Here is a 25,978-nt window from a genome sequence, read left to right as displayed (position 1 = left end):
CATCAAAGTTGCCAGGTACATGAAACAAAAATATATCATGGTTACCATAAAATAATAAATATAAGTTAAGTAAAAGAAGCAGAGAAGAAAGAATTATATTTCAATAAATTTGATGTGCCATACAGATTGGTATTTAATTAACTTCACATTAATTAACATTCTAACTTACTTGGAGAAATTTAACTCAACTTTAAAACACCATTTTGCTTATAAACAATCAGCTGGCACTGATGTTATAGGTCACACGTGTGGGTATCTGGATCTTCTTCTTGAAGTGCAAGTACACAATTGACCTTTACATACAAAAACTTAACTCATTGACCTTCATATATCTTACGATTATATAAAGGTGGTAATATCTCACCGAATCTTAAATTGAGATTCAAACATAATACTTCAAATAAATTACTTTTTTTGTAGATAGATAAATATTAATAAGTTATTACCTGACATCCCAAAAGGTATTTATAGGAGATTCTGGATTCCACATCTCTATATTTGTGGGATCATGTAAGACCAACAAAGCCTCCATCGCTTCTTGTGCTACGTCTGGCATAGAAGGTTGATGAATCAATGAAACAAGACCATTTATCAGCTCTAAAGTGCTGCTCTGAATTTCATGTCCTGCCTTCCCTTGATTCTAAATAAATACAAATGGTGAAATATTAAAGCAAAGAATGCGAAAGATTATTTCATGTGACAACATGGTCATATGACAAATATATTCTGAAGGAAGATTTAGCATAGTGTTTACTTTCCTAATTGAAAGGTGAATTAAATTTACTTTCCTAAGGTGAACCATCTGAACAAAACATTGTTATCTTTGTTGATTCTCAGGCTGCTATTCAGACCATTTCTGAATATAATTTATACTCCTCTGAACTTGAATTTAAGTGTAAACAACGCATCGACTCTCTTCTTTGTTCTGGAAGAGAGGTGGTCCTCCAGTGGATTCCTGGCCATTGTGATATTTACGGAAATGAACGGGCTGACATGTTGGCTAGAAAGGCTTCAGCATTGCATCCTTCTTCTCATCCAGTTCCCCTGAGAAATGCAAGACGGCTTCTTAAGAGCAAATTCAGGCACAGAACAATATCTGCTCTTAGGGACTTAGCTGATGGAAAGTTCTGGGATAGCCTTCTTGATGACCAGCAGCGCTCTCACCTTTCCCTCCTTCCCAGAGCTGAGGGAGTTGCTTGCCTTAGAATAATTACTGGACATGACTACTTGCAGGCCCACCTATTTAAAATTAACCTGGTCAATTTACCTCTTTGTGTGCTCTGTAACACTTTGCCTATGACTGGGGAGCATCTATTTGATTGCCCCTCTCTTCTTGATATTCATTCCTGTGATGACTTTTGTGCCCTCTAACCTTCTGGAGCTACTTCCGTGTTGTATTGGACTGCAAGACGCCTTATGTTTGAGAAGACGATGGCGGGCGTAATTTTTAAAAAAAAAAAACTTTCCTAATTTGACGTCATTAGTCAAATATTTTTGGGTTTCAAAATTTGTTACCTCTGTTGATGGTTGGGTAGAACAATTAAAGAAAAACAGCTATCAAATAAATTTTTCCTTTTGAGAAAAATTTTCCTTTAGTAAATAACAGAATAATAAATAATAGAAAAAAAATTTAAATAGATAATTCATAAGAAATGATTCATTAAGAATGAATTTTCATAAAAACATACCACACAACTGAATGACATTTGATCAAATGATCTGATTTTTAAGTACAACCGAAATTAAGTTTCTGAGTAACAATATTTCATAAAAGAATTGTGGATTTTACTATCAAAAATTAAGATATTTAAAATTAAAAAGCAAGTGGGCTTCTTTAGAAATAAATGCGATAATTAAAAAATATGCTTCAAAAAATGAAAAATTAATAATAATAAATAGTAACAAATAAATAAAGTAGTTAGAAAAGGAAATGTCTCCATTGCATCACCTCAGATCATTAGTCAAACCAGATGTTAAAAATTTATTTCAATTAAAAAAGTCAGTTTAACTTCCTACATTTAGAAGCAACTAATCTTGTCTAAATAAAACATTATGAGCACAAACATCTGTTTTTAAACTACAAACACTAATGATCCTCTAACAAAGGGTTGTAAATTTGATTTGTATACCATTAGAGTTAGATCGTTTGTTCATAGTATTAAAACAGATAGCATATTTCATAATTTGATTTCATTTATTCTAGCTCAAATTCTTTCAATGTAAAATTTGCAAGGGTCCTGTAATGTATAAAACTCAAATTTTATAAAAAGGGACATTTACGAAAATTAGAGTTCAAAGTTTTTCAAAAGTAATAGAATGATTAGAAACAATTGGTACAAGTTTTCATTGCTATTCAAAGTTCTAAGAAGCAGAGAAAAAAATTTCAAATTTCCAAAAACGCAGAATTTCATTTATTATGCATATTTTTATGCAAAGAGAAGTGTAGATATTTGTACACATTTGCTTTTGTTACATTTGCTTGTTATTTACATTGCTCTTTAACTCAGTAGTATATGCACCTACTTTTAAGATAATAGTTCAAAACATAGTAGATAGCAATCTAAATAAAATCCTCAAAGGATTTTTTGCATTAGGCTATAGAAATGTTTTTACAGTCTTCAGCGTAAATGCAAAAAAATTTCTTATTTATACATAAAAAGAACCATTCATAAGAGAAAATAATAATAAAAACACATTTTTTGTTAGTTTTATAAGTTTTTGTACATAATAAAACATATGGATTAGTTTTTAAAAAATTTATATAAATATTTTAAAAAAACAGTTGTTGAAACTAGTCGGATACCTTAAAGCACAAAAACTCAAAATGTTGCAACTGGATAAAATCACAGTAAGCTGCATGTGAACATATTAAATCATTCACAAAAACACGTGACTTATCAAAAGAACAGATGCATTTCCGGAGTAAATTCCTTAATAGTTCTATATATAATATATTCTTCTGGCAAAGGGGAGGGTCCAAGTCTTTTCTCAAGGATGACAGGCTTTGGATGATTTATAGTAAATGCTGTAGGAAGGAAAACTTGCTTTTTTTTCTTCCTTTTTCTCAGACCATCTCAGGAATGATTTTTACCATAACGACAATTATACAAAAAATTTAAATAATCTAACTTAAACTCATCTATAAATTTTTAATATTAAATACAATAAAAAAATTTAATTATTTAGCAATTTCATTTAAACAAGTTTGAAATATCCAATTTTGACTCTATTTGAAATATAAAACTATAATGAGGCTAGATAAACTCACATTTAACATAAGAACTGGATCAGCATGAATAAGTCTAACCATCCAAAGTAAAAGATTTTTGTAGCTTAGAGATTCCTCTCCTTTCTCTTTAAATTTCAGAGTACTAACTTTTTCTTTCAATGTCAAGCTCTGAAAAACATAATTAAAAAAAAGTAAGAATTTTTGTTTTGTTTTTCAATGACAGTTAAAAAAAAGAAATGTTACATTTATTCCTACAAAAATTTAAGCTCATGAAAAAATAATGCTTACAAATAAAATGAATAAGAACATTTAGAAATCATAACTCATAATCTATCAAAACTGTGCTGATATTAATTATAATTATAAATTAATACAGTAGGGAACTGATTATCCGGAACAATCGGGACCATCGCTATTCCGGATAACTGATTTTTCCGGTTTTCTGAATCGCTACAAAAAGTCGTTTTTTTATTGTTAAACCCAACTTAAATCAAATATTTGGAAATAATCTTAAAAAGAAAAAATGATGAAGTAATACACTAATGATTATTTCCAAAAGGATGGTAAGGTAAACATCTTTCAAAAAAGAAAAAAAAATCCTAAAAAAATCTTATGAGGAAAAAAAACGTTTTTAAAAAAAAAAAAAAAAAAATGGTGGGAAAATTTATTGAATTTCGTTCCGTTTTTTTTTTTTTTTTTGGTTTTCAGGTTTTCTGATTTCCGGATAATGGGTTCTGTACTGTATTAGCATTATTGTTCACAGATAAAGATTTTCAGATTGAGATTGCACAGTTGTCAATTTTATGAATTTGACATTAAACAATGGGATTTTAGACTGCATTGCTTAATAATAAATATTTTTAAAAAATTATAAGATGCAATTTAGCACATTTAATATATAGATCAACAGTACATATAATATATATACATAATATATAATACAGATCTTCTAAAAGACTTAATATTTTGTTAAAAAAGATGAAAAAAGGAAAGTTTTCGTTTTCTGTTTCTAAAAAAGATTTCCTTAGTAAAAAGAACTTCGAATAAAAACACAGGTTTAAAAATAAGTTAATGCCCATAAAGTATTCAAATGGGATCAAGAGGTTGCAGAAATATGAATCCCATAGATCTTAAGCTCTGGCATCTTTATATATACATATTTATTAAAACAAAATTGTTAATAAAAATTATTTAAAATATCAGTTAATAGTTAAAAATTTTAGTGTTTTCAGAAGAATCCAGGAAAATGGTATTTGGCATAGAAGATGCAACACTGAATTATACAAAATGTTCAAACTGACCAATTCTGTTTTTTTACATAAATTAAGTCACCTCCATTAAGTTTGGCATGTTATCTGTATGAACTATGGTAACATATTTGAAGAAATTTTCTCAGCTAGATCAATTAGCACAAGAAGAGGAAGATATGATGAAAAGATGCAATAAAATTATTAATGAACCTCTAAATTAGTAGCCCTTGGCCTACCCTGGAATGATGATGAAAATATCAGTTATGTTATCTTAAAAGGAAACTGTTGATTAGATGCAGCTGATAAAAAAATACTGACTCTTCAAAACTCTCTAGACTTCACAAATAATTCTTAAAAGTTTTACCAACATCTATAACAATAAATATTACAAATTATTTGCAGAATGCAGTTAAACTAGGCGAGCTTTGAAATTGATAATGGCTTGGCTTGTATTTAATGATAAAAAATCTATTAAAGTTTTTTTCATTTTTATTCAAATCATTTTTAATATCTTCATCTAAGTTCCCCCCCCCTTTATTTGCATTTTTAATCCAAAAACCATTTCAAAATTTTTTTAAAAACTTCGTGGGATTGTTAAAAGAAAATTGATTCGCAAAACTATTTATGTAAATTTATTACAAAGAAAACAGTTTATGTTGTAAAGAAGAACAAAAATTATAGGTGAAGCAATTGGAAGTTTTGAAAAAGTATCAGCAAGCATCTTTAATACAAACAAGAAAGGAAAAAAATAAAAAAGTACTTTTTAAGTCTAAATAAGTACATAAGTACAGTTTTAAACTTCTACAGAAACTAATCAAGGCAAAATATATCAAGGTAGCATATATTTTTTTCTTATAAACCGTACAGATTCCAGCTCTTGTATGATTGGGATCAGTGAAAAATGAAGGAAAAGTTTCACAAATTTTATTTTAGCGATTCTTTCAACTCTATAATATTTATTCCTCAACAAAAGTAATTAATTCTAATGATCGATACAGAAAAAATAAAAATAAATATGTTGAAGAAATATATATGATAGAAATCGTTTTCTTGACAGTTTTAATTTTTTTTAAATTTACTAAAAATGAAAATTAGATACGATTATGTTACTCTACAGGTAATAAAGTAGTAGATGCATAAAAAATTACTGTTTTGAATGAAAACAATTCATCAATGTTTAAAGTCAAAACATATTCACATATTTTTAAGCAATGAATGGCAATAGGCAATGATGACATTATAATTTTTTTTCAAAGCTGCGTCACCAAGAGAAAAAAATAAATTCACAGTTTAAGTGCCTTACACTTGAAGCGATGATTTTAAACTATATATATATATTATCTTGCCGTGAAAAATTATCTGAGCTTAAGAACAGACAAATAACTTAAATATTTTTTAAGTTATTAAATTTTTTTAAAAATAGCCAATTTGGCGACCTATAACAATATCTGATAGTCAAATTTATAAAAATACTCAGGGATACAAATTTTTAAAACTCAATATAATTTAATAATGACAAACCTCCTGACAAAGAAATCTCATATTTTCAATTTTTTCAATAACATTTCATGTACCACTATAAAAACTCAGCTATGCCACACTGTGGTGGCATTCTTTGTAGCTTGACCTTCCATGCTCAACACATTCAAACATTTTATAGTAGGAATAAAAATGGACTTTCATTAAGATTGTAAGGGATCAATATCATCTAGATCAGTGGTTCTCAAAAAGTGTTCCACAGAATCATAAAGTTCCGTGGAAAGATCACATGGGTTCTGTCAGTTAGGACTTTTTATTAACCATTGGTGATTTTTTAAACCTGTAATATGTTTGTATTTAACCAATAATTAAGTAAGTAAAATGATAATAAAAATTTAAAATTTTTATAAATAAAAAAATATTTTTTCCAATAACAATATCTATACATAATAATAAAAGCGGCTGTGTGTGTGTGTGTGTGTGTGTGTCTGTAATCACAATATATCGCCCCAGAAGCCTCGCCCAGGCACGAAACTCGGCACATAATTGTGTTTTGACATAATGAAGAAGTATTTTTTTTCTTTTTCAAAAATTTTGATTAGTTATTTAGTTATCAGTCATTTTGTAAGTCTATGCTTTTCGTCTGCTTTTTCGTCTTCAAAGAGCCATATTCAAAAAACTATTAAAAAATGCATATACTTTTCCCCACTCTTATAAATGTATGCTAATGCGAACCTTACAATTGAAATATTAATTTTCGACAACTTAAACCAATAATATACGAAGGAATTAATAATTTAATTGTAAAGTTCGCATTAGTTTACATTTATTAAAGTGGAGAAAAGTTTAACTTTTGTATTAAAAATGTGGCAACATATTCGATACGTAAATAGAACGCTTCGCTTTGATATATTTGTCGCTGTTCATAATTGTTATAATAAGTTTTTCTTCTTCTTTCCACGCTCTTTTTTTTTTTTCTTAAGCGAAGACGATAATTTTTATAGCGATATTGTAGTACTTTGTACAACTAAAAATTCTTTTCACAACACTTTAAAAATATTTACTTTATTTTCTTTATATATACAGAGAACAGTCGGCAAAGAATTCGATTAGGTTGAAAAACATTTCGCTAAAAAGGAACGAATTCCAAAAGAAAAAATAAACAACTTAAAGAATAAAAATGCTGATGCCAGCCAATTTTTTGAAAGTTAACTTAGAAATAACAAACCAAACGATGTTAAATAACAAACCAAACGATGTTAACAAAATGACGTAGAAAGCGCAACTAGATCAAAATTATACAAGCACAACTAGATCAAATTATAATACCTGAGTGCTTGACGTAACAGATATAGAAATAGAATTTGATACCATAAAAAATTATATAGAAATAGAAATTGATACCATAAAAAATTTATTCGTTTTCGTGTTCTTTTCATGTATTTAGCATTTTAGTTTTTTTTTTCTTAAGCGTTGTAGCTATATAATTTCAAACATCCTCAAGAGCTATAACACATCTGCAGCAGAACTGGATATGAAGACAAAATTGCAGGACAGGAACACTTTAATTGTCCACTAATTTTCAGATTTCCTGCTACGTTTAAAAAAACTTTATTTGTGAAAACCTTCAGCGTGGCGGACAGCTGGCCGCCTTAGGCGGCTAGTATTAAATAATTTACTAAAAGGAACAATACATTTACAAATGTTTGCAATAGTCTTTCTCATCAAATGTTATAATTCTAAATAAAACAACCAAATTTAAGAAGATTTTTCTCTGATAACCATTGTCACAGTTTATTCTTTTCTACACAGTTCTTTTTCAAAAACCATAATTCATATTTTTTGATTAATTGAGTTTGATTAATGCATTTGTTTAAAAGTCACTGCAGACTTGCAAAATTCAACTGCCTAATATAAAACCTTATTTTTAGACTGTTGTAGAAGAAACAAAGAAAATTTTTTATTCTTTACAAATAATAATAATAATAATAATTGGGACCAGCTGATCTACATTATCATTATAGTCTTTTGAGACATTACAACCAGCGATCTGAAGAAACAAAATTTACCCCACTCATTTTTTTTCTTGCTATATTGTTTGCAGTGTTACATTATCAACTAAAAATTTTTATTGCACTTATAATTTTTCTACGTTTGAGAGGCTTATGATCTACAACCTCTTCGTAAATCTTTTGACGGTTTCTACTTAAGAGTCTACTAATTTGAATACCTTGTTTTAGTTATTAATTAGGAAAATTAGAAAAAATAATGTAGAACAACCACGCCAGTAAAATAAAATGTTTAAAAAAATAGAGAGAGATACATAATTAAATTTGTATGCATAAAATAAAAAATTATACAAATGTTTACACACTGACCTGACATAACTGAAATCACAAATGAGTGCATGAAAATAAAATTTGGTGCATTTGTTTAAAAAAATAAACAAATAAAGAAAAAAAGACATCAGAATGGAAGAAATATTATTTTGCATGTGATTTATTTAAAAAAAAAGAAGAAAGAAATATTATTAAAGCTTTACATTTTTTAAGTTGTTAACACTCAAATTAAAAACATTTTTACCCAACAAGTTGAAGAAAATTTATTTTTACAGGGTTGCCACAGAAAAAAATGAACAAAATAGTTGGTTCTAGTAGCCTAAAGCATGAAAATAGTAGCCGAAAACTAGGAAAATAGTTGTCTAAATAAGAACAAAAATTCAACAAAAATATAACAAAAATTTTGTTAATAACTTAATTGTCATATACCATGATCCATTTAGTCAAGTTGGTGGCAAATATGATAATTTTCATTTTTATATAAACGTTATGCTCTAGTACTATTCTCAATTTTTCTTTATTTTTTAAAAAAGCATGCAGAATTTTGTAGCCATTGAAAAGACGATAGAGAAATGAAATAGACTTACAATGGAATCTGTGCAGATTGAACGAATTAAAAAGTGAAGACTCAAATTTGCAATTCAACATTTTCAACTTTTTTATTTTTTAAGGAAAAAAAAAAGCTCAGTGAGTTCAGAAACTATCGCGGGACGCAGGTTTTCCACCCAAGTCATGCTAAAAAAACATCGCTAGGAGTACAGAAAAGTCTCCCAATAGTCTCCTTTTCCTGAAAATAGTTGCTTTTTTAGCCTTTTCAGGCAAAAAAAATGCTGCTATAGTAAAGTGACCACATTGTCATTGAGACAAAGCGGGACAAATGGGATGAAATGAGAATTACAATGAATTCGCGATAACTCGAATCTGATAGGACTGACGAAAAACTTCGACACATCGGAAGTTCGACTTACCGTTAGTTTCGGTTTTGGACTTTCAAAATATTGTCGGATTATTTAATTAATGCTTATTAATTACAAATCTTCTAAATGCTTACAATATTTAAGATCATTTTTCTGACAAGCCATTTACGATAAGACTGTTTGAAGCACTTTATGATACCCTGGTCCATCGGCTGCAACTTTGCTGTTGTGTTTGGCGGGAGAAACTGCAAGTTTACTGCTTTCAAATTAGGTAGATCACTATGCGCTGTGCATTTATCCATAAAGAGTATCACTTTTCTTTTTTTAGCGAAGAATTTCCGATCCAATTTTCTTACATAGTCTTCAAATAAAACTGATGTCATCCAAAACTTTTTGTTAGACTTGTAATCCAAAGGATACGTTTTTACATTCTTGAAACATCGGGGATTTCGGTATTTTCCGATAACAAGTAAGGGCAATTTCTCTGTCCCAGACGCATTTCCTCCAACTAGGACAGTCAAACGTTCCTTGCTCATTTTACCCCCTGAGCAGTTTTCATCCTTAAACATCATAGTCTTATTTGGAAGACATTTAAAAAATAAACCCATTTCATCAATATTGAAAACATCATTTTAACTGTATCCTTGAAGTAAATTTGGTAACGTTTCATTTAACCACTGTTCACATACTTCAAGAGGGACAGCTTTAGCTTCTCCATGAAGAGTGCGAAAGACATTGTGTGTGTGTTGCAAAGGAAGGGGCAAGATATCAGCTCCTAGGTTTTTTTTCTTGCTTTAAAAGATCCAAAAAAAATCGAGTTAAAGGGAGTAAAATTCGAGTAATCGAGAATAATTAACATGAAATTGAAGATAAAAGGGTCGGGACTTCATAAAAAAATCGAGTTATAGTAATATTCGAGTTATCGTACTTCGAGTTATAGCGAATTGACTGTATATTGTATACATTCATCAAAAATGCATTTATTATTGCCAACTATAAATATATTTGTAAATAATAATAATTTGAGCATCATGATTTTTAATAAAATAAAACTTTTTATTTAAAAGAAACTATGATTTTCTTTCGCGGTCATATTTTTGATCTGAGTGAATACTTTGCAATAGATTCGGATCATTTATTAAAATGTCGTGAAATATTTCACATGAATTGGTCAAATTACATTTTACACTTAATATAGATTTTAAAGTTTTAAGGTTCAACTGTGTTTTTTCAGTTGTCCATATTTTATTGATACTAGAAAAAACACGTTCTGTTGCTGCATTTGTTTCTGGAAGGGAGAGCGCAAATTCTACAATTTTCAAAATATTTTGATGTGGAATATTATTCTGTTTAAAATGAAGGAATAACTCCGTCCATTTTTTGTCTGTTCCCACAATTGCAGACAACCTACATTTAATTTTTTCATCTGTAAAATATCTTTTTACCAATGACACCTCATCAGAAAGATCATTTTCGTAAATATTATTTTTCGGAAACTGGTTACTAATATATTCAAAAGATTTTTCCTCATATTCCCATAAAATCTCCTTTCTCCGCACTTTTACAATTTTCATTGGGTGTCACCCAATGAAAATTTTTAATATCTTTGAATTGAACTGTCTATTCTTCAAGATATTCCAAGCAGTTATTATAAAATTTTTTGACATGTTTCAGAAAATCAAGTCGTATAATGACACCATGTTCTGACAACCTAGTGATGTCTTTTCGAACAATTAAAAGAATGTAATTGTTATCAATTCCTTCTCGTAGTTTTGTTTTTAAATTATTGATTTAATTTGACACTTCCGTAATTGAAATTTTGTCCCCTTCAATAATTTTCACAGCTTTGTAAAATAATGTAGATTGGTTGTGGATGAACTGAAGCCAAATTTGTGATGTGTCATTTTCAAAAAAGAGCTGCATAATTCTTGGGAATTTAGCTTGTGATAAAAAGTATCATTTTAATGGTTCGCATATTTTTAAAATATTTTCTACACCTGGTAAAAGAGCTAGCCATCGTGTTTTGCTGTAACCAAGAATTCTTTTATATTCAATTTCTGCGCTTTCACACAAATCCTTCAAACTTTCAACACGCACAGTATATATATAAAAATATGAATAAATTTTTGCAAACAGTATTTTCAACATCAACCGGAAGTAAGTCAGATGCTGTTTGAATAGTATTACGTAGAATGTGTGCTGCACAACCTACTCCAATAATTTTTTGGTTCATACGTTCGTTAAGTTTCGTAAAAACGTTATTGATGACTTTTCTTGCTTTTTCACCAAAATTTGCGTTTGTGTTATCCGCTCGATAGCAATAATTTTATTCTTCAAATTATTATTTTTTTTAAATAGTGCTTATTGAATCGAAAATTGTTCGTGAAGTTTCACCCGGCAATGAAACAAAATCTAATATTCTAATTCTAATTCCTGTTTCTGGATCAAAAAATCTAACAACTGTGGGAAATAATTTTTAATCTTTGTGGTTGGAAGCATCGGAATATATGGATATAAATGCTAATTTTTCTAATTCTTTCTGTAATTGCTAACACGAATATGGTGAAAAAACATTTGAAATAATTACTTCTGTTTTTGTCCTTGCACATGCAAATTTTTTGTCGTATTATGTTTTGATGACCATTATCCATTAATCTGATCCATTAATCTGAAACTTTGGTTTATGGTGTGTAAAGCAAATAGCCCTTTTGCTAATGCTAGCTGTTTTTCTGTGTTGCACTGCGAAAAAACTGTTCCATTTTAGACGAGGAAGCGGCATTATTTAAAAATCTTTTGTGCCTCTTTGTAGCTCGATGTTAAGTAATATCGTTTTTTCCACCATCTTATGAGACCGAAAATTCAGCATTCCATTTCTGAAAATTCACCTCTACCTTCGTTAATCAAATTAAGAGTCAAACCGAACATCAAATTGAAAACAACAAACCACACTGTCTAACGGCAGTCCGCACTAACTGCACTTATCTGAATTAAGCCGAGACGTAACGACAGTGATGAAACACCACCGAGTAAATCTAACTCGGTACATTGCCTAATTTAGTTTACTCTGCATGCATTTTATTTGTTTTTTTTAATGCATTTTTTAGTTCTTTATATTCACCATAATGCTTAATAAATAACAGGCAATATATTTTTACAGTACATTTAAAATAAGAAATACAGATATTTTCTGAAAAGCGGGACATTTTTAAAAATCGGTGGGACGCGGGACAGTCCCCCAAAAAGCGGGACTGTCCCGCCAAAATCGGGACATATGGTCACTTTATGCTATAGTCATCTCATGCCAAAAATAGTTGCATTTTAGTCGCCTGCGGCAACCCTGTTTTTATCATTTAACATGAAATTGAGAGATTCTGTGAAGATATTACTATTCATTAAATGCTCACAAAAGGCAAGTGTGGATACGGATCTAATGTGGACAGCTAGAATAATTTTGGTGTTTATCACAGTTACAGTTTCAATAGAACTATAATGTATGATAGTTAAATTTGGATGAAAGTTAAAATGGATAATTAAATAAAGTATGATAGTTATCCACAAGCAGAGTAATTAATGCATGAAGATTTTTCTAAATATATATTAAAAAATTTTGAAGTCAAATGCTTCTATGGAGTAAAAAATTGAAGTAAACAAGCTAACATAAAATATTTTGACCATAAAGGAACTTTTAAAGAATAGAAAATGCCTTATTATTATTATTATTGAGAGCTTTACTATGTATTTTAATATTATCTTGGGTTTAGTGTCATCGCCAGAGTACATTAAAAATTTATAATGGTTGGCTAATAGTTAAATCTCTACGAATAATGGTAATCCATAACAGCGGTTTGTAAGAAACATCAAATCTTAACTATTTCACTAGATATTATCAAATAACATTAAACTTAACTAAAATAAAATTCACATTGCTTTTAAGAATAAAAAATATAAAATAAAATAGTAAAAACATAAACAAATAGAAAATTATAATTTAATAAAATAAAGAAAACCACAACAATACCTGAATCATGCGCAAAGGAGCATGACTGATACATCCTTGAGTCACTTTAGTCAATGTATCAGTAAACATATTACGCAGCTCATGAGCTTTGCTGTACACAATATCGATTTGCGGCCACCAGGGAAGCCTAGGTTGAGTAATTATTCGATATAAAGAACATACCAGGACAAAGTGGTATGTGGAAGGAGAGTTTAAGTTGAGACAAACTTTTAAGGCTTCATTATTATGTGGATTAATACGAAAGCACGAAACAAAACAATCTATCATTAGATCAACATCTTGACTAATTGTAGCTTGACTGCGACAAAAAGGTTTGCCGGGATTAAAAAGCAAAAGCTGAAAAAGAAAAGAATTTTTTTATTTATTTATAAATGTAGCTTAAAATGGAAGTCAGCACTTTTTATTAAGAAAATGATAGATGATAATTCAGTAATATATATTACACAACACAATTTATAAAATACACAACTATGACTTTTATTTTATTGTTGAAACTTCTTACACTCTATTTTACAGAAGAACTCACAATAGAACTTGATTTATGCTAATAAAAAAACCAGATAATTTAAATCATTGTTTAAGATTATTGTTGAGAAAGTAAAAAAAGTAGCATTTAGTGAGAGATTCCTAAATAATGCGATTATGAATCACAACACATTGTCTTAAAAACTGCAATAAATAATTTAATAAGAATTTTTCTCCACAAATCAGCCTAACTCCATTACTTCATAGAATTTATGCCTGCTAATACTTTAATTTTACTTTTTTGATTCTTTTAATTCCTGTTACATTTATAAACACAGTTTTTCACAATGATGGATACCTTAAACTCCATTTCTGCCAAATATATTAATTCATCAATGATGATTTATTAATTTTATTTACTAAAAAGATTTTTCCAAATTGGTGAAATATTATTACAAGTACTGCTGAATGCTTAGTTACAGATACACTTCTGCCTAAAATATCAAAAACAATCAGAAGTTAATTTCGATTGCATGATACATATGCTAAAAACTAACAATTATCTAGATCAGTGATTCCCAACCTTTCGTGGACCATCGCCCCCCTCTTGGGGTTGGCTGACACATATCGCCCCTTTCTCTTTTAGCTCAAAAAACCATTCATTATTGCTTGTGAGCAACCAAACACTGAAAATATGCTAAGTTATTTGATTTTAATTTAAATTGTAATGCAAATAAGGAGGCACATTTATCCTGTCATTTTTATTAATTAAAAAAAATTTTGCATCCTTTTTTTTCAAACAAAAATTATATTTAAAACGGAATAATCAAAACAAAAGTACATTTTTTTAAATCCATATTTTAATGTAATCAAGAAAAAGTTAAAACGTTAACAACTAAAATTTGAGAAAAAAAATGAAGAGTGAAAAAGTACATTTTTACCACTTCAATGACTGCCCTGTGCTTGGTGTATTTCAAGTTAAAGCTTGAATGTCAGGTTTTATGCTCGTCAGATTTAAACGCGGGTCTCCTTTGAAGCAAATGTCCAACCTATCTCTTTGCTTTGTGAGCAGCTGGATGACAGAACTAAATCCTCTCTCCACTAAATATGTTGACGGGAATGAGATGAAAAGCGGCTCAGTTTATTTCCACAATTGTGGATAAGTGTCCATAAGCTTTACCTAAGCTAACTTGTAACCGTATTTTTTAAAGACGACTTTAGTCTTTCTTCAAATCTAAAAACTCAGTCTACAAGAAAGAAGTGAGCTTATCCACAACTTCAAAAGAGAAAGGATCGAAAATCCAATCCGGAATTTCTAATTTCATCAAATCTTTAAATCTTGATTCCATAACTGATCAAGGTGATCAGTAAAAATTAAGATTTTATTTTCGAGAATCTCGAAATCTGCCATTGAACACTTTTCAAGAGTTGGAAATTGCATTAGCTCTTTGCTACCAATGTTTGACTTGTAGATATCAAACTTGGCGATGAATGAAGATATGATTCCCTTAGCCTTGATAATGTTCATTTTATTTCCTTGAAGTTTTACGTTGATTTCCTTCATTTTTTTTCAGAACTATCAATGAGGTACGCAGTTTCCAACTTGCGTTGCTTCAAATTCTCACTTAAAACAGGATCAGTGGTGTCGAGAAACTCAGTAACCGAATCCAGCAATTCGAAGAAACGACTCAGTTTCCTTTTGAAAGCTATTTCATAGCTGTATGTAGGAGCAGGAATTTGAAATCTTCATCATTTTCATGGCTAAGTTCTCGGAACAAAAGGTTATCAAGAAAATTAGCTTTTATTTTATTGATGCCAGAAATAACCAATTTTTCGCAGCCTAAAGTTGACAATGAATGACATAATGAATGGTGAGATAACTTCCGGTACTTCTTTTTTAAGGTGACCCAGAAACCCAGTATGACAACCAGACATGGTTGGAGCACCATCTGTTGCACAAGCACTTACATTTGTAAGGGGAATTTCTTTTTCCTCAAAATAATCTTTGACCAATTTAAAAATCGACCACCCTTTTGTATCTGTGTTCAAAGTTCTTGTAAACAACATTTCCTCGTTAATCTCTTTACCCTCATTTATGAATCTCACGTAAGCTAAAACAGCTTTGTTATCTATCACAGTCATCATCTATCACTGGCATCACAGTATTCATCAATCTGCAACGCAAATGTACCTTCTTTCAAAAATTTGATGAGTTTTGATTCAACGTCGGCGGCCATTTCATTAATACGCCTGGAAACAGCATTATTGCTCAGAGGAACAGAGTGACCGCCTGCGATACCAAAATTTTATGACGAAAACGATCCTGGATTTTTTTTAAATTTTCAACTATCATAATTCTTTGCCTACACCAGAACCACAAGTTTCATATATATTTTCAATTTCAATCTCAAATAGCTTTTATTATTAATACTATTAGCAATTTTTATCTTTTGAATACTCGTCGCCCCCCTAAGGAATATCGCCCCCCCTTGAGAAGCTCTATCGACCCCTTTAGGGCGATCGCCCCCCCGGTTGGGAACCACTGATCTAGATGTTGTTAAATAGCACATGATATGATATTCATTGGCTAAATATAGCACTAAACCTGAATTATAAATGATAGTATACAGAATAAGGAAGTGGATAAAGCAATGCTATAAAATAAGAAAAATAATAAAAATTTGAAGAAAAAAAAAAAAAAAACGACGTAAGATGATCTGAACAACTCAATGTCTATATTTACCTAAAATAGGCAAACATCCAGAGAGGAATGGTTTTGAAGGATAATGAATTCAATGCAAATGATTTATGAAGAGTTATAAACTTACTTTTAAATCAGTGATCACATTTTGCACTAGGGAAAACACCACATTGTTGCTATCCAAAATATTTATATAAGTTGATATTTTACACAATCGGACAGATGTTACAGCTGCAGCTTCACTTAACTGTTTGCTTGAAGAATGGGGGACTAAAGCTTTTTTAACGCTATCCACAAATTGGCGCTGAAAATAACACAAAGGAACTTGAGAGCATTTTACAAAACGAAAATTATATACATACAATTCAATTTAGATCAGTAATTATGAAAATTCAATTATCCTAAAATATTTAATCATAAATAGTATTAACTAAATTATTTAAATTTTATAAAAATATAAAAAGTTATAACAAATTTTACAACTGTTTCATTATTATAAAAATATCTCATTCATTCATTAATGTAAGATGAACAATTAACAGTAAGATGTTTAGTTTAAAATACTAATTGCAATAAATTTGCACTCAAAACTGTATCTTAAAAAATACAAAGTAGTAAATATATGAAAAAATAAGTTAGCAATTTAAGCATTCATACAATCTTTTTTTAAATATTAGAATAGAAATAAAAAAAACAACAACAAATAACTAAATTACTTTTCTGTAATGTTTAGGAGAAAATGGAGCACCAGCATCAGCATTTACAATTTCTTCAAGAATTTTCTATAAAAATATTCAAAGATTATGGAAAGATAAAAATTAACAAATATACCAAAATAAAGCTTGTAAAAAAATAAATAACTTACGGCACATAATACAAGCAACATCATTTGTAAAGGCCAAGTGGCCATTCTCTTTTTATTATTATTTTCAGCAAAATTGTCTAACAGGTCAAATAAGCGATCACAGCAATCTGTAAAATGAACACTGAAGAATCACATAACGTTATTAAATTTTTAGAGGAAAGGTCACATATTTGGATAGACCTATTCAGAGCGTGATTTTGTAGACTAACAAGTATGATATTGTTAGTTAAAAAAAAAAAACAAATTGATAGTTAAAGAAAAGAGCAATAGCAAAAATTGCTAGTATTTACTGATGATTTGGATTTTCTATCGTTTTCCCGTCTTTTTTTCACATGATTTCTCAAAATTCTAATATTTTTGATATGATGTTAGTAGGATACTCCAATTACTTAGAGTAATCACTCCTAATTAACAACAATTCCACCAATCATCCTCATCGCTTTCTTATAATTGTTTCGATACTTAATAAACTTTTTTTGGTCACGTGATTTTTCGAGCTTCAGTATTTTTAATATTGCAACACCCGAAGTTCAAATTTGAGTTATCACTTTAAGTTGTGCATGATTCACAGGTATTCCGTCTTTAATTTACATCCATTTCTAATTGCTTTTTTTTGGAAGTTATTTTAGCTATTTTTTGCTTTTACAGAATTTTGATATGGTCATTCAAATTCTGATATTCTAAATACAATTTTATTTTAATACTTGAATTTCGAATGTGAATAATCACTTTTAAAGGTGCTTTACTCGCGACTATTGTAGCATTAATTGACACAATTTTCTGAATTTTTTTTTGTCAGATATTTCTCGTTTTTAAGGCCTTTTTCAAAAGTTTTCTTAAATGACGAATGTCATGACACATGAATTACAAATTTGACTAATCACTTTTTGGCACGCTCAATTTGTGACTATGCCATCATAAATCAATGTCATATTATCCTTTTCTCAGCAGTTGTTATAGTCGGATGTCTTACTTACGGCCTAGCAATCTCCACATTTTTTGTAAAATCTCCTTATTTCAAATGCGATATTTTAAATACAATATTATTTGTAACAATGTATTCGGAATCATACGTTTGAGTATTTAAACTTTCATACAAGTATAAATATTTACCATTTGTACATTTGTTATTTAAAAAATGCTTCTCGGTAAGTTTTATGACATAAACAAACACTTAAAAACAACGCATAATACAATTTCAAAAATGAAAGTAAATTTGAACATTTTATGACCTAAAACTTAATTTTTCGTCTATCATTGAATAAAATTTCAAAAACTAATGAATCAGTATTAAAACAAAAATATTTTCTTACACATATTTCAGTCAAACTATTTTTACCTTCAGAATTGTTTGGAAAGTAATCAGTAAACTTATAAAAAAATGTTGGAATTTGTATTTTAGTTTTCAATGGTTCTATAATTAATATTCTGAAAAAATTCAGATAGAGAGCAGTAATGAGATATAATGCATGCACTTTATTTCATTTTATGCAGCTGCTTTTTATAATGGATCAAAATTAATTGTAAGAGTAACCCGTTACCCTTCAAACTTTGGCAAGGCTGTGATTCATTAATTGAATTTTGGTAACGGTTACCCAGGTTCAAAAATAGACACTTGAATAATGAAGTACATGAAACTTTTAACAATCAAAAGTAAATTTTATTATAACTATAACACAATCCCGATCATTTCCAGATGCCTTCATGTGCACTCAAAATTTCAATTTATACACTTTTAAATTTCCAAATGGTTATACTCAAGATAAAACTTTTCGATAAAAGCACTTTTAAATTTCATATGCATAACATTAAATTAATTCACACTAAACGAGGCATTTACGAAATAAAATTACTAGCTCATTCCAAATTTACAAAAACATTTAACTTTAGGTCATTATATTCCTACAACAGATAATTAAAAATAAATATCCAATGCTCATCTTAAAATATGTATCTTAACACCTGATAGAAACAATTTAAAATACGGAATAAAATTCTGTTCTAAAAAGTTACTAAAAAAGGCAAGAAATTAGAGTTTATAAATACAAAGGAACTTGCAGATCACCTTCTGGAACGCCCACCGGGCCTGCAGGTAGACTTGTGGACTAGGAGAACCTCGACCTTCCGACCACCATTCAGCTCTTTAGAAACACTCGATTTCTGCCGAGGAACGCTCACTTCTTGTCAACCGTCTTGAATTTAGCGACACTCCGGCTATCATTTCCAGTCAACTATATGAGGCTTCAGATCAACTTTCTTCCAGGCAACAGCTCATCCGATCAATGTGGCGTACTTAGTCGCGGTATCCAGGGACTCTTTCCAAATATCAACCTTTCAGCATTTCCGCCTGGATCAACTCATTCCGAGATTCCAGCTAAATCTACACTCATTCTCGATGATACCGGCTCAGAACATACTTCTAACAGCCATGATAGATCCTGTCAGCGGTGATGTTTCAACTCAACATTCCATCGGGCACGATCCGCACTCCCGTCGTACTACTTTTTCAGGCACTCCCGTCTTACTACTTTTTCAGGCACTCCCGTCGTACTACCTTTTTCAGGCACTCCCGTCGTACTACTTTTTCAGCCACTCTTCACGCCTCTTATACTTTTCTCAGCAAGGCGGAATAATTCACACTGACCTGTTTACTCGCTCAAAAGTCATCCCGCATCCAGTGGACGTCAGAACAAAAAAAAAAGATCCATAAGAAAAACCAGCTACAAACCCACTAATACACCATAAAAGTGATAATCTAAACCTCCTTAAATGTTAATACAATTTATATCCACAATTTACCCCAAAAATCCCATTTTAAAAGAATAAATAAAAATTTCTCATGAAATATCATCATTTTGATTGCTTTTAAATTTTATCATAGTGGTGCCATCTATTGAAAAATAACCCTTCTTTAAAAAGTATTGATACAAAAAAAAAACTCCAATAAATTCCTATTTATTACACTTTTAGAAATAATTAGTAAGTGTAATAAATGCTTCATTGTAGAAAACATTTGTGAGAATAAAAATAATTATGAAATATGGTTTCCTTAATATTATTGATACAAAGTTTGACTTTCATAGAACAATATTTTCTAATTAATGTTAAATCAATCTTCTCCAAAATTTTTTTTTAATTGATAAAAATTTTTATAAATATAATAAATGAAAATGCATTACAAGGTGAAAAAAAAACCCTTATAGATGATATAAACCCCCATTAATATTAAATCATCAAAAAAAAAAAAAAAAAAAAAAAAAAAAAAAAAAAGAGTACAAGATAATAGCTTTCAGTATTGGTACCAACTTTTTGAAAAAAATATTGGATATCTCAAACTTATAATGACTGCAATATTTTTCATTTATGAGTGATAGCAAAATTTAAAAATAGAGAATTCTGAATAAATAAAAAAGAAAACTAAAAATTTTAGAAAATTAAAAAAGAAAGAAAAGAGGCTTCAGTTTTGTTACTATAAATGAGGTTTGGTTCATAATTCAACGATACTTATTTAAATACTGATCCAAACAATAAATTGTGTAAAATATCTATTTTAAAAGATTATTTTTCTTCAGAAACTTTTCTAATTTTAGAGAATTGCGTAAAATATACAATAATTAGCATAAATTTTTATTAAACTGGAAGACTAGAAGAAACTGGCAAAATCCAGTAGAATTGGCAGCTATGCATGATGTTAACATACATAGAGTGATTAAAAAATACATTAGGTTTGAAAAAAATAAAAATTTCTTAGAAAAAAATTACCAGCTAATTCTTCATTAGTCTTTCTTTGAAGTTCCATGAATTCTTTAGGGTACGTATCCATCCAATTCCAAATTGCCTTTACAACGAATAAGTTTAAACAAATATTAAATACAGGAAATTTTTTTTAAAGAAACAAAAAGTAACAAAAAATACATACTTTTTCTAGACAATTCATCAGAACGACATAAACATTTTTCTTTAAACTCTTAAACTTCTGATTAACCTCTAAAATAAATGGAAAAAAAAAAATTACAATTAAAAATATTAGTTACATAAACCTCAGCAATTAGTTCTTAGATATTAGAAAGGCAAATCTAATTGTATCCTAACATTCAATAATAAAAATTTTAAGTTATTTATATTGCGATTATTTAAATTCTATTTCAATAATATCTGCAAATTCATCCTTTTTAAAAAATGTTTTTTCCCCCTTCTGAATTTAAACATACGTAAACATACATATTTGAACATATGTAATATAAACTGATTTCTAAAAAGAATAATTTTTGACAAATTACCTAGGAATTGCTGACAAACTCGGGATTAAGAAGACAATACTCCAGATCGACACAGTAAATTTTGATACTGGGCATAAAATTAATGATATTAAATAAATAAATATGAAAAAGAAAGAAAACTTATTGCTAATCTAAATATATCAGAATTTCTTAACTTATCAAAATATCTTTTAAAATTTAATTTATGAAAAAAAAATTCAAAAACAGTTTACTCTTTTTAATGCTTTGGTTACAATTTTTTTCTAATATTGAAATAACAATATTAAAAGTAATAACATTCGACTAGAAAATCCTATCTGTTTGAAATATTTATTTGAAATATTACTTATATTTTGTTGGAAAATTAATAAAATTTTAAGACAAAATATGATCCATGTCTAAAATTATGAGAGATAGCAAAGAAAAAAGTGTTGTCCTTTCGTTCTTTAACATATTTTCAGAATATAAATAATTAATGAAACAAAATGGAGTATATTGAGCAAAACTACATTTGAGTTCAGCTTAACAATAAAAAATACTATATTATAGATTAGGAATGAAACATTTGACAAAGAAAGATATGTATATTTATTATATGACAATTTTCTAACAAAATTATTCAAAAATTCTTTTAATGAAATTTTTTATGTTCTTTATAAGATGGCATTGTATAAAATGAAACATTGTAGTAGATAGCAGTTCACAAATAAATAAAAAATAATAGTAATTATTCAATTAAGTATTTATGAAAAAAAGAGACTTTAGAGAAAGCGGCTCTCAGGATGGGCCCGAGAATAAACGAGAACAAAACTAAATATTTGCCCTGTACTAAAACAAGCTGCAATAACACACACTTAGAAATTGAAGAATATAAATTTAAGGTTGTTGACAATTTCGTTTAATTAGGTTCTGTAATCAACAACAGAAACAACATTAAAACAGAAATACAAAAGAGAATCACTAAAGTCAATAAATATTTTAATGAATAATACCATAAAAATACCATTTAAAAAATACCATAAAATCTAATGTAATTTATAGAAAAACAAAAGTTTTACAGTATAAACTTCTTTTAAGATCAATTTTAACATAAGCTTGAGAAAACTGGACCATGTCTGGTAGAGGTGAGGTTATGTTGGGTATTGTGGAGTGAAAAGTGATGAGAAGTATTTTTGGAGGAATTCAAAAAAGTGGTAAGTGGCTTAGAAGAACAAATTTAAAGCTTTATCATATAATGAACTTGACATTATTAACTTCATTAAACGACAAAGAATTAAATGAGCAGGCCATGTTGTCAGAAGACTGTACCACAAAAAGAGTTTTTAATGCCAGACCAGTTGGCACACGAAAAAAAGGCAGGCGAAATTTGACATGGATAGATGGCTTAGAAAAAGACCTTTTGGTCTTAAAAACTAAAAACTAGAAAATGCTAGCAGGAAACAGGTTGACCATGAAAAAACTTCTCGAGAGGACCAAGGCCCATCCTGGGCTGTCGAGTCATTGTTGATGATGACTGGTGAAAGTGTTTTTCACAAATGAATGAAAACTACACTATTCGAGAATAAATAAATATTTTAGTAACAGAAGAAATATCACATAAGTGAAATCTCGAAATTGATAATCATTGGTTTCAATATGAAATAAATTAACACTAAGGATTTACAGGTCTTTTAACATACATATAAAAATTCAATACTGCTATAAGGAAAAAAAAAATAGTAACATGGAAAAAAATTTACAATTATGCAATTGTTATATCAATAAAATAATTATTATAGCCATTTATAAATGACATACCATTTAAAAGTTTTATTAAACGAGTCACATCTAAATTGATATGCTGGATAAGCTCTATGTCAATGAAATCAGGGTTTTCTTCATTGGTAATCGATAGTTCTTGCAGTCTGAAGAATAAATAAATTAACACAAGTCATAACAAGTCAACATTAATAAATCCATATAAAAATAATGAGTAATGAAAGTAGTGGTAGCATTGATAAATTGAATTTATATAACACTGCCAAACTCTACTGTTATTATTGTATTTTGAATGATATTTTAGCTGCTTCCTTGACAATATGTGAGGTAAGTACTTCATTTACGTCACACTAGAGCTGCACAATAGGTTATTGGAAATGGTCTGGGAAACAATTTTTGAAACTTAAGTCTTTAAACTCATATTTGTCTACTTACTTTTTGTCTAAAAATGAATTCAATTTTTTTTATATACGACTAGAAAGGCATTTTAGCTTTTTCTTTTTTTTCGCAATACAAAATTATGATCTTTTCTTAATAATCTTCAAGCTAATTTTCATGTTTTTACCTTTTATCAGATGTGTCCTACGTAACATAATATCGTTACAATTATTAAAAAAAATAGTTGGAAATAATAAAAACCTTTAATAGCAGTGCTCACCCGAAGTTGTTTAAGAAGAACATTTACAAACTGCACTTTTCTGAATAGTTATTCAATGTATATTATTTTAATATATAGAACAAATATTATTAATAATTTTTACACTCAGTTTATTTTTTAGTAGCAACTTTATTATAATTAAGTAAAGGAGTCCTTCATTAATGAACACAAAATTGTATAAATTTAAAACATTAAATGAAAATATAATCAGTTGCCAAAAAAAAAAAAAATCTTAAACAAAGTCTTTTAGAAAATGTGAACATTATGATTTTAATTCAGATATTTTATAAGCACATTAATCATGAATAATACTAATTTAAAAAAAGAGATTAACTATATATCAGAAAACAAAGTTATTTTTTATTATCTTACCTTGCAGATATGCGACTAAAAACAGCATTGAAATTGTTTAAACTCAGAGAAAAAAGAACTTTGGAAGCAAGATTCTTTAATTGGACTATCATATGGTTTTCACTTGGCACATCAATAAACTGAAATAGTTAAAAATTAAATAAATGTTTACTTCAAAAATTAACTATTAGGAAAAATAGCAAGGCACTATAATTGTAAACTACTGAAATAAAATTTCAGGTAATTTCTGTACACTTTGTTAAAAAATATGTTTGAATAGCGAAAATATAATAGTATATAAAATTTTTCTAGAATTTACATACATTTTAAAGATGTTTTATTTTACCACAAACAATATATACATGTTTCTCGCCTTTTTGATTACAAAAGTACATAATTTAGATTAAAAATATATTTTACAAAACTAAAACTTCTTGTACAAAAAATTTTATATGTTTGAGATACATTAGATCAATAGCATTCTAATATTTTTACAAAGCTAATTGCATAATTTCTTTATTTATTAAGCAATATAACATAAATTTTAATGATTCACTTATTGAAAACATTCTTAGATAAAACATTAGTCATTTGTGTAATCAAAGCGTCAATTTGTTATATTATCTTTTCTGCAAAAGCTATGAAAGATAGTTTTGGTCTAATCAGTGAATGCTATAAAAAAATTCATTACATTGCTTTTGTTTTTATACTTTTATTCGTTGCTCCTAGACATCGACAGTAAGCTATCTTTAAAATATTTATTCAGAGCAAATTAAGGAAAACTAATCACAACTTTTGGTCCCCTTTATCTCTTTCAGTAATATAATTTATTCATAAAAATTTTAAATTATGTAAATTTAGATCAAAATTCATCTAATGTTAGATAATTTTTTAAATAATTTACAGTAAACAAAATCAATTATGTCTTTGTCTATATGAAGATTACATAAAACATTAAAGTTAAACAAAAATCATTACAATTTGATCAGGATGAGAAAAAATTAGGAATTCTCCCCCCTTCCAAATGAATCAAACAATTGATTTGATTTAAAACAGTTTTTTCTTTCTTTTTGTAGCAACTAGATAAACAGAATGTAGAGTTTAATGAACCTATTGCTGGAATTCGCTACATTACATTATGTAATTGGTATTATGAAATCTGAGTAAGCTGAACAAGCAGTGTCATTAATTATGTTTGATGCTACAAAGAAACATCACTGAGACATCTCAAGGTTGTGATACATGTGTTTATTTAAGGAAATTATACCTATGATGTAATTTTATTAATAATAAAATTGGTCCTCTTCTTTTTGAATGCCTTGATATAAAGAGAGTTATGTAACTAATTATTCTTACAAATGACTCACCACAATATTAATTTAAAATTACACATTAATTCTTTTTAAATTTATATAACTTTAATTAGATTTTTAACTGTGATTATATTATTAAAATAATAATGATAAATAAATGTTCAAATGATATAAAACACATAGTTAAATTAAGGCAAACGAAATTTTAATTCATCAGTTAAATAATATTAGGTGTAGAGCAAAATGATTAATATCTGAACACATTAAATAAAATAAACCGAAATATTCAAAATTACTTTGAGCAGAACAGTTATTTATTATTTAATAGACTGATTACACATTTAGCAAGTTTTGTAAACAGTAGTATTTGCAAAAA

At 28.5% G+C, this 25,978-nt stretch overlaps 1 protein-coding gene across 6 annotated transcripts in view; it reads right to left on the bottom strand.

The window, feature by feature from the left end:
• LOC107441282 (neurofibromin 1) overlaps nt 1–25,978 on the bottom strand; it is a 99,033-nt gene that overhangs the window by 66,084 nt on the left and 6,971 nt on the right. For all 6 annotated transcript variants that reach the window (XM_016054481.3, XM_016054483.3, XM_016054484.3 and 3 more), the window contains exons 5-14: nt 24,311–24,429; nt 23,320–23,426; nt 21,183–21,250; nt 21,026–21,101; nt 17,264–17,370; nt 17,115–17,180; nt 16,526–16,702; nt 13,233–13,568; nt 3,269–3,397; nt 447–640 (exon numbers count right to left, since the gene is read on the bottom strand). In XM_016054481.3, the coding sequence (XP_015909967.2) occupies nt 447–640; nt 3,269–3,397; nt 13,233–13,568; nt 16,526–16,702; nt 17,115–17,180; nt 17,264–17,370; nt 21,026–21,101; nt 21,183–21,250; nt 23,320–23,426; nt 24,311–24,429 (1,379 nt within the window). The remainder of the gene's footprint in view (nt 1–446; nt 641–3,268; nt 3,398–13,232; nt 13,569–16,525; nt 16,703–17,114; nt 17,181–17,263; nt 17,371–21,025; nt 21,102–21,182; nt 21,251–23,319; nt 23,427–24,310; nt 24,430–25,978) is intronic.

The sequence above is a fragment of the Parasteatoda tepidariorum genome, chromosome 6 (assembly GCF_043381705.1).
Source record: "Parasteatoda tepidariorum isolate YZ-2023 chromosome 6, CAS_Ptep_4.0, whole genome shotgun sequence".
Lineage (NCBI taxonomy): Eukaryota > Metazoa > Arthropoda > Arachnida > Araneae > Theridiidae > Parasteatoda > Parasteatoda tepidariorum.
This window is presented reverse-complemented; position numbering and strand designations above follow the sequence as displayed.